Raw genomic sequence first — 9,730 nt, 5'->3', positions numbered from 1 at the left:
TAGCTCAACTTCCACCCTGTTCCCTGGTGACTCATACAAAGATACTCACCTACGAGTAAATTCTTCCAATATCTTGTTTGATTTGAGGGAGTCTAACAAGCCCTCTGTAAGTCTGTAGAGGAAAACAGAATATAGATTTTATTTGCCTTGCTTGTTACAAAGTTGTGGAATTGAAGGTACAAATAGGGGAATTTGGCCGGTCTGAGCTTTTAATAATCATTTCCCCAGACTTAAAGATCTGCCTTGCAATTAAACATGAATACCATTCTGATCCCGGTCACTGGGAGCTCCTTAAATGAAAGCATAGAGGCTCAATAATGGAATACAGAACTAGTGGCCTGATTCTCTGCTGATTAGTGTCTTGCGGAATCATTTACACTGGTGTAAAGTAAGTGCTTATCATCACCATTCAGAGCTGAGTGGGTTTTCTACCCATTTTACACAAATAGAAATGATGACAGTGTAGGTCAGCAGAGAATCAGGCCCCTGGAGTCCTGTCCCTGCATTCCCAGCACTCACTGCAAAAACTAGGAAGGATTCTCAGGAGAGGCAGCTGCCTGTTTGATTGTTCCAATATCCTGCTCAGGAATCTGGTCAGAAGGTCTCCAAAATATTACAGCATCTCCACATCTCTTTTGACACTAGTGACCTTGGCCAAGATTCTCCAGGCCAACAGAGCTGTGCTCAGCTTTAAGCTGCCTTTCCTCTCTTTTGCTCCTGGAGTTGGCTTGTGATTTGACCTGGGGAAGTCACAGCAGGCTGAGGGGTCCAGAAATGAATGGGAAGCCAGTGGAGTTGTTTGAGGTTGTGTGTCTGTGTTTGGGAAGGAAGGCAGGGAAGGGAGCGCTCCGACATGGCCCAGCCTTCCCATGCACACACGGCTCTCTTCTGTATTATCTCTTTCTGCTTCTCTCCCAGGAAAACACAGACTAACTCAAGACCCCATTAGCACAATGCACCTGGGAATGTAGCAAATAAAACATTCCCTTATCCCCTCAGGTGAGGAAGTTCCTTTTTCCTGGGCACTCTCCCAGCTCCATTGTATTATTTTAGGAACAGGATGGATCAGTGGCTTGGTAATAAGCTTATGCAGCCTTTCATCTCTGAGACACTGGGTTTAACTAGTGCAGGTGGTAGTGATCTAACGTTGATAGCCTTCTGGTGGTGTGTACGTGCGCCATAGTCAGGCAGGGAAAAGGTTAAATCCGTCTGAAGGGAACAAGGAACCTGCCCTAGGCTGGAGAAGCTGCTCAGTCTGCCAGCTATGAAGAGGCTGAGCGGATAACTGAGCCAAGGTCTTAAATCCTAGGCTAGTGCACTAAACACTGGAACATTTTTCCTCTTCCACCTTTTCGTACCTTCTCCTGGTTCACTGTCTGCCTTCCCCTTCCTCTGTGCTCTCCTCCCCTTCTCTACCCAGCTCACTTTCCATCACCTCCAGCCCAAGACCCCAACTGTTCTTTTCACTCCCTCCTTGTATTTGTCTTCCTGTTCCCCCTCTGACATTTAATTTCTGGCTAGAATCCCCTTTGAGCCCCTTTGAACTTTGGGGAAGTTCTGATCTGGATCCAGACCAAAATCTTCCAGCTCACTCCTGTCTCTAATTCTGCTCCTTCCCCCAGAGATGATGATCTAGTTAAAGCAGCTGCTTAGGAGAAACAGATGAAGGTGAGACAAACGGTCTATTCTTTAAAAAGGAAAGGAGTACTTGTGGCACCTTAGAGACTAACAAATTTTGCTCACCCTAGCCCTGGCCCCATTTCCATTCAAAAGAACAGGAAAATACCCTGCCAATGAGGACGGCTCCGTCCACTGCTCCTCAGATGGGGAAGGTTAGTGAGAGAGGGCAGGAGGCCTCTATTCAGACATGATCCACTCACCCCCACACCTAGCCTTCCCATCCCCATCCCCAGCCTTCATCCCCTAGCGAGAGCAGAGAATCACTGAAAACATAGCAGGAATGCAAAGGAGTCTAAGGAAAGGAGCTCTGTACTTGGCTCTCCTCTGTGCTGCTGTCCAGTGCCAAGCTGTGTACAAAGTCCCTTCACTCTTTCATGTCTCTCCATCTCCTCCTGTGCCATGCTTTGCTCGTGACTCCCCTCCCTCCTACTCCTTCTCCCCATCTTTTCTCCGCGCTCACTTCCCCCTCTCTTTTCCTCCCCGTCCATAGCCTTTCTCCTCTCCCCTTTTCCATGTCACCTCTTTCTCCAGCCCTTGTGTTTACCTTTCCTTCCCAGAGTACTGCAGGGCTCCTCAGACACGCTGAGCGGGGTCAGAGGGGAGGGACGCAGTGCTGTTCTGCCCCCCAGTTCATGCATTAGTAGGTCCCACATGCAGCGACTGTCATTGGAAAGGCACGGCTCAGTGCCCTCACACTGAACTTGGGAAGTTCCCAGTGTTTCACTCTGCGTGGGCACCTCACTTCTTACCACCAACATCCCCTGCTTTTCCAGTCCTGATTTCCCCACACTCCGCTTTGCCAGGTCACCTGAAGCCTGACCTGCAGCCCCCCAAGCTAAGTGCTGGTTCCACCACTCACAGCTCTGCCAGGGCACCTGAATCTTTCATTATTGATTTATTTGTATTATGGGAGCACGTGGAGTGCCAGCCATGAGCCTGTCATGGGAGGTGCTGTACAAACACAGAACAACCTGTGACACACCAGGCTTCCCCAGCTCTGGGCCTTCTGGGTGGACTCCCAGTTGTGGTGAGTTATATGAGGCGGTTTGATATGGACAAACCTCCACTAGGGACTGGTTCAGTCTTCCATCGCCTGGTACTTTTGGTCTGAACATATGGACTTGCCTGATTGAAATCCTACTTGGAACTGCATCAGTGTCAGAAGATTGGTTTCTGCTAGCCCAGCTCAGGAGTGCGGGGCTGCTGACCCTGGAAGGAGAGGGTGGGAGGGGCGAATGGAGATGGGGATCACCAGTCCCTAGAGGGAAGACTGGGGGCTTTGTCAGCCCTCAAATGCCCTGGTGTGGAACAGGCTCCTGGTGGCATCTAGCAGGAGGAATCCCACGTGCTGGGCTTGAACACTGGCGGGCCATAGGCATTGATTTCACTCCCTCCTCGGGGGGCCCTGCCCTTTGCTAAGTGCCCAGCAAGCACTTAGAGTTGCACAAGCAAATGAGGACTGTGAAAACTCACTCCAGGATGCGTCCCTAGGAACCATCCTAGCCGGGGCTCCGGGCAAACCCCTGGCCAGAGCCCCCGAAACAGTTAACGGGCTCGGAGCCGGCACAGGCTCCCTCCCACAGGCATGATCTCACCTCTCCCGTCTGCCAATCCCCGCTCAGCGCTACAGCAAAAGAGCCGGAGCCAGCGCTCCCAGCCGAAGGCCAGGGGCAGCCAGCGGAGCCCGCGAGCGGTGGCCCTGGGCGGCGGGCGCCGAGACAGAGGCAGACTGGGTAGGACCTGCGTCTCCCCTTTCATTCCCCCAGCAGCCCGGCGGCGGGCGGCGCGGGGTCCTCCCCCGCCCGTGGGTTCGGTTGCTTTTGCTTTGCTGGCCAACATGATGGGCTGCAAGTCCAACTCGCTCACTTGTCTGCAAGGAGGGAAGCCCGTGCTGCCCCTGGCCACCGCCACGGACTCCACGGCTACGCTCAATAAGCTGGCTCTGGCCACGGGGGGCACCGAGAAATCCTGGTATCGGTGCATTTTCCCCTTCGGCATCGTCTCCCTGGTCATCGGCGTCGCCGCGACGTGCATCACCTTCATCATCAATGGGCCGCAGATGGACATCGCCAAGGCGGTCTCGGTGGCCACCCTGATGTTTGGAGTGGGCCTGCTGGTGGCCGCCTACATCTGCTGGCGGGCCAAGCGGGAAAGGCAGAGGCAGCGGCAGCGAGAGGAGCCTCTCTCCTTAGAGCAGGGCGCCCTATGATGCGGGCCTGGTGAGGAGCGGAGACGGGACCCCAACCGGTAGAGCCAGGCTGGTGACCTCTCCCTTCCTCCTGCGCCCCATGGCGGAGTGGGGGGCTCTGTGGGCCACAGCGGCCCTTGAGAGCCTGGCTCCAGCCTGCCCTGGTTCGCTGCCTGAGCTGAGCCATGCCACCGCCAGTGCAAGCGCAGCCCCGGGCCCCACGAAGGGTCACCAGTCCCCTGCGCAAGCGGCAGGGGGGCGCGGCTGGCCGGCGCCACAGCAGACTTCCACTCCCCCAGGAACTCTCCCGACCAGCTCGCTTTCGGAGAGCAACAGTCTCCGGGTGGAAGGGCTGGGACTAGCTATAAAAAGGCACCGGAGAAAGCGGAGCTGCCCGGCCCCGCGTCCACGCTCAGCACTTCCAGAGATCGGCTTTGTCTCGGGCTGGGAGCCGCGGCGCGGCGCTGGAGATCCGACGCCGTGCGAGGAGCCTGGCTCCCTCCGGCTGAAACCTCACAAGAGGTTGCTGAGCTGGGGCTGAGTTACAGACCTAGTGACCTATGTCTCCGCCTTTGTCTCTGGGGCATTGGGGGGGGTAGGGTGGGGGGCGGAAAGAGACTCGAAATGCTTGGATCGGTGTCAAAAAGACACGGGCCATACCTGGATCCCAGGCCCCCTTCTCCAAGAGAACCACGACGCCCGGGACCAAGGCCATTACTGGATTTTCAGAATGAATGTGTTCAACGTGGGGAGTTCCTAGGAAGTTTTAGGGACAAGCAGACGCCATCTCTGTGTTTAGTGGAGACAGGGAGAAGCAGTGCACTCAATGGGGGGAGGCAGTGAACCCCAAAGAGCTAAAGGAAAAGGGAGCACCTCTGATGTGGGATGGGACAGTGGCAAGCGAGGCTGAAACTTGAGTAGCAGGGTGGCTTGACCTCCTCTGCGGAGCATGGCTTAGCACCGAGAGGAGGGGCTGGTGCCTGGCTGCCATGCCCTCCTTGAGGAGCATGGCAGGGGGCACAGGTAGCAGGAGGAGGTCAGAGGAGGGCATGCCCTCCCATTAGATGCATCGCACAGTAGGAGAAGATACCAGGGTGGTCTGCCCTTCACTGTGGAGCAGGGCTTGGCATACAGAGAAGGCTTAAAAGGACTGGATCTTCTGCCCAGAGTTAATGTGACCGTGCTTCACACTGGATGTCTCTCTGGCGCTCTGCTGGGCTGGCCCAGCTGCACGCAGTATGCACCAGCTATCGTTTGATCATTGCATGGGGAAACAAATGCAGGATGTAGCTGAGCTGGCACTGGATCCTAAACCATTAGGCAGGGAGGGGAGGCTACAGCCGCCTGCAGGAGCAAGAAAGCTGAGGATACCCTGAAGGAAGGGGATAGTTGCTAACATGTTTCAGAGTAGATCTTGACAGTGGTAGGAGAGTGCGTATAAAGGGGATATTGATTCTGACTGTTGCAGAGCAGTGGCTGGATTGGGACCCGTAGCTGCAGTCGAAGGGGGCAGGAGGGGAAGGGTATTTTACAAACCTTTTTTGAATTAAGAAGCAAGGGACCCAACTCCAACCTGTAGCCTCAGCGCTATAAATCCCTTTAATCTAAACCAACCATTTGTCTTCCCTCCCCATCACCCTTCTGGGAAGCACCTTCTGCCTCACACCCTTAGCCTAGTCTTTCACTCTGGTCTGGTGGGATCTCTGGGGCAGGGTCTGGCCAGACTGCAACAAGGAGGACCACAGTATCAGCTGCCCTTCTGCTTCCCATCTACAGAGGGGGTCACCCATATTACACCAACCACAGAGGGCACGCTCCTGCAAACAGCTCACTGCAGACTCCTTCCCTACAGAGATGTGCCAGGAGCTACAGAAAGCGGCTGCTCTCCTGGCTTCACAGCAGCTGAAGCCTTTCCCCACACACAACAAAAATGGAAAAATTGAACTAATAAGGACAGGAGCCTAGAAAGGGGGCAGGCAGGGCTAAGGAGAGCTGGGGGAGGGAACCCAGGGTGGCCTTCTTGTGCCTTCTTTTATATTCCCTTCCCAGAAAATTTTCAGCCAAGTTATGGTCCTTTGTTATCTACCCTGGAGATAAAAGAAAAGGAGTACTTGTGGCACTCAGAGACTAACACGAAAGCTTATGCTCAAATAAATTTGTTAGTCTCTAAGGTGCCACAAGTACTCCTTTTTGCTGATACAGACTAACATGGCTGCTACTCTGTACCCTGGAGATGTTGATGATGGACAGTAGTGCAGGTTCCATTGGGAAGGAGAGAGGACTGGGAAGAGCACCCTGCCCCCCTCACCCCATACATCTGTTTTGCAAAAGCAGAGAAAGAGATGGTGAATTTTGGAAAGTCTGTTGTGTGTGGGTTGGAGGAGGAATGGAAGCCTGCTGGGTTAACCCCTTCTTGCTGGGCTTCCTCCCAAGAGCTACATAATTAAGCTCCTAAAGGCATGTCTGCATTCTCTCTTTCTGTGCGCTGTAATCAAATAGCTCCCAACAGCCTAGTGAAATCTCCGGCATTTCCTGGGCTGCCGGACTGTGTTTGTGAACCACGTCTGCTCTGCTGATCTCTGGAGTGAGCAGCAGCTTTTAGATCTAGATTTCTTTCCCAAAGTTTGAGGGTGTTTGGATGTGGGGTTCCAGTTTGGGCTCATTATAAGAGCTAAAAAGTTTGGAACCAAATGTCCACAAAGTTTCAAGAGGGTGTGGTTCACTGTCAGATCCATCTGTAACTGTGGCTTCACTCTGGTGGGATAAAAGGGGAGGCAGCAAAGCAGTAAAGGCCAGTTCAAGCTTCTTCAGTGGGCAAGCTGCTGAAAGGTAGCAGGTGCCCTGGCTTCAAGCATTCCTACCAGGTACCATTCTTGCCCCAGCCTCTTCATGCATCTGTAGGAGTGAACAGAGTGATGGTTCCAACTGCACCAGACTTTGACTGTACCAACCAGTGGCTGCTGCCTCCTACTCATCTGTGTGCAGTGCACTACCCCGTCCTGGAGCTTGCAAGAAGAGAGTTTGGAGCAGCTCCCTTTGCAAACTGGAGTGCGCCCAGCTGAGTGAGAGGTTGAGGCCCAGCCAGACATGATGCAGGAGAACCTGGGCTCGAGTGCCTGGGAAGTACCACCCAAGAAAGTGTGACTTGTGTGCTAAGTGTCCCCCTTCGTGCCCCTCTGAATGCGGTGTTCTGAGTGGATCAGAATAGCAGTGCTCCATGAGTGAATTTGCTCCTAACCCACTCATCCCCCTCCCACTCCACACACAGAGTTCAGGAAAATCCTAGATCATGTGACTTCAGTACTATCCCTCCCCCGCAACCTAATCCAGCTAGGAGTCCATATTTTAAAATAGTGCCACCATCTGTGATTGAAAACAAAGTCAAGGTTCTTCTGACACAAACTAACCCCAGGCAGGAACCCAAGAGCCTAGGTAGTGCAGCACCTGGGGTAGGTCACACTGTGTGTTGATCTTGGCCACCTGTTCCAGGAGCACCTCGGAGAGGACGCCGTGTGCATTAATTCACGTGCACGAAGGATGGAGCATCACCCTTAAAGGGCCTCTGATGCTGCTGGGAAAATGTTCCAAAGAAGCCATTGGCATTAACCCAGGAAGTCAGTGACGTCACAGTCACTTAAGTTGAGGCAGAAGTTGACCTCTGCTGCTGAGATGCAGTTCTACTTCTGTATCATGCCTTTTCTTGAACTCTAATAAACTGTGAAGCTCAAATCACTGTGAAGGGCAGTTCTAGCTACACGCTCACTATTAGTACTGTTTCGCTTGCTCTTTAGTGATAAGAATATTTCTGCAAAGAGGGTTTGTGTTGCTTGCAAGTTCATCTGCAATTGCTCTGTGTTCCTCCCATTCAGAGCCACCCTATTAAGACCACATCCAATTCTTATGTTGCCATCCGGGGGAAATCATGGGTTTGACTGAGTTGATTTTGGCTGGCATTTCAAATTGTGATGAATTTGAGTTTTCTTTAAAAAATTCATCCTCTAACCCTTCTAGTTTCAGAGGAAACCTTCAGAATATGACCCAACACAGTGTTGTCTGAATTTGAGAAATGTGATTGTCATTAACTCATTTGTGGTTAAGTCTGAAGCCTTAAAACAACAGTGTAAATGGCAACATTGTTCATTATTTTGGTCCTGATCATTTCAGCAGAAACATGCAGCTGCTCTTGGGATTTTGGGAGGAGCCTGAGTAGAGTGTGTTTACCAAACTGACCGTTGTGCGGCATAGACAGTGTAGGAGCAGATCAACTCACAAGCATCTAAAGATCCATTTTGCCTGAAGTATCCTTGGAAATTTGAGAGAGAGAGAGAGAGAGAAAGAATAACACAGAGACTGGAGGCATTGTGAGCAGAACTGCTTCTAAATGAAATCAGTCCTGAAGTATTCTGGGCAGTCAGTGGCAAGTTACTGGCTTTGCTCTTTTGTACGTCACACTCTTTCTAATCTTAAAATATGGTTCACTAGTGCTGAATTTCCTCTCCCTTTCCACTAAGGAAAAAAGATTGTATTTGAAGGCTGCAAGGAGGGGATCATTTACTTGATGAAGTGGAGCAGTTCTTGGAGAGAGATTGTGAGCTAGACCAAAAAAAGCCACACTGGGATTTCAGTATAAAAGATAAACATTTCCCCTCCTCTCTGCAATAGTTTTGTTCTCCTGGATGCTGGTGGCTCCTCAGGGCTTTGACTGCTAGGCTATACTAGGCAGGACAGGGAAACTTTCTCCCCTTTTGGTGTGTTGATTGATTTTGTGGCCACAATAATATATGACTGGGGAGGTTTGTGTTAAGCACTTTGGCCTTTCAGTATTTAGCAAAGAAATTGGAAGCTGGAAATGTAAGGGGCATGTGGCCAGCCCTAGGCATGTACAGTGTGTGATGGCCCAGGTTCCCCTCACTCGAAGGGTGCCCAACCCTCCAGGAGCTTGCAGGAGCTGTCTGGTTTGTTGAAATCTGTACTCTAGCAACACCCTTCCCCGGGAATGGGGGAAGGATGGTGCTAGTTGGTTCCCCATTTGGCTGGCCAAGAACTCCATCCCCATTGCATATGTGCCTGCCCTCCCCAAATCTCTGCAAGTCACATCACAGAGGCTTGGGTGGCCAGAGTCCATGACTGACTGCTTCCCTTTGCAAGTCAGGGATTCTGCCTAGGGCCTCCCATGCCTGCCTTTGCTCAGGGAGAGCCCTGTCTGGGCATTTTTCATGCAACCTCAGCCCATGTGAATCCTCTTCATCTCCCCATCCCTCAGCTGCACATGCAAGTGCGTGCACACACACATACACCCTCTACCAGGAGCCTCTTACTCACTGCTGCTGGATGCATAGCTAGGGGGCGTGTTCTTTCAGTACAGAGCCTTTTTTGATGGGGGAGGGTGCTGGTGTGCGCTATAATCCTCTTACTGACACTAAAGGGTTGGAAAGCCTCAGTCTGGAGGCCTGCGTTCTACGGCTATGACGCAGCCCACATCCCTGTGTGAGCCCTACAGAGCAAGCCAGGGACCTGCACCGCAGGGCACAGTGCACCCTGCAGGGTGTGGGGCAGAACCTGCCTGGTAAGATTAACCCTGGATTAACCCCGTCTAGGTCCAACAGCACTGAACAGATACTTTTTCATAATAAAGGAATAAAGCTCACGGTTACCTTGTTCTCCTGTTTGCTCATTCCCACCCCCCACCTCCCCGTACCCCAGAGTGACAGGGAAGGGGACCAAGTGATTTGCTCTGTCAGGAGAACAGAGGTGCCAGATTCTCACACTTTCTGCTCTCATCCCAGTTATGGGGATGCGTTCTTATTCCAGTGTGACTAGCAGCCAGTCAGATTGCTCTATTGGAAAGTTGTTTAGAGAGGT

At 52.2% G+C, this 9,730-nt stretch overlaps 1 protein-coding gene across 1 annotated transcript; it reads left to right on the top strand.

The window, feature by feature from the left end:
* Nucleotides 1–3,314: 3,314 nt before the first annotated feature.
* LOC311527519 (transmembrane protein 100-like) lies at nt 3,315–9,527 on the top strand. Its single transcript, XM_084641592.1, has one exon. It carries the CDS (start codon nt 3,518–3,520, stop codon nt 3,887–3,889), a length of 372 nt encoding a protein of 123 aa, XP_084497718.1. The 5' UTR covers nt 3,315–3,517; the 3' UTR covers nt 3,890–9,527.
* The last annotated feature ends 203 nt before the right edge of the window (nt 9,528–9,730 follow it).

The sequence above is a fragment of the Lepidochelys olivacea genome (genome assembly GCF_965140295.1).
Source record: "Lepidochelys olivacea isolate rLepOli2 genome assembly, chromosome: 10".
NCBI classification, from domain to species: domain Eukaryota; kingdom Metazoa; phylum Chordata; order Testudines; family Cheloniidae; genus Lepidochelys; species Lepidochelys olivacea.
The sequence above is the reverse complement of the archived record's forward strand: the minus strand, read 5'-3'. Positions and strand labels throughout refer to the sequence as shown.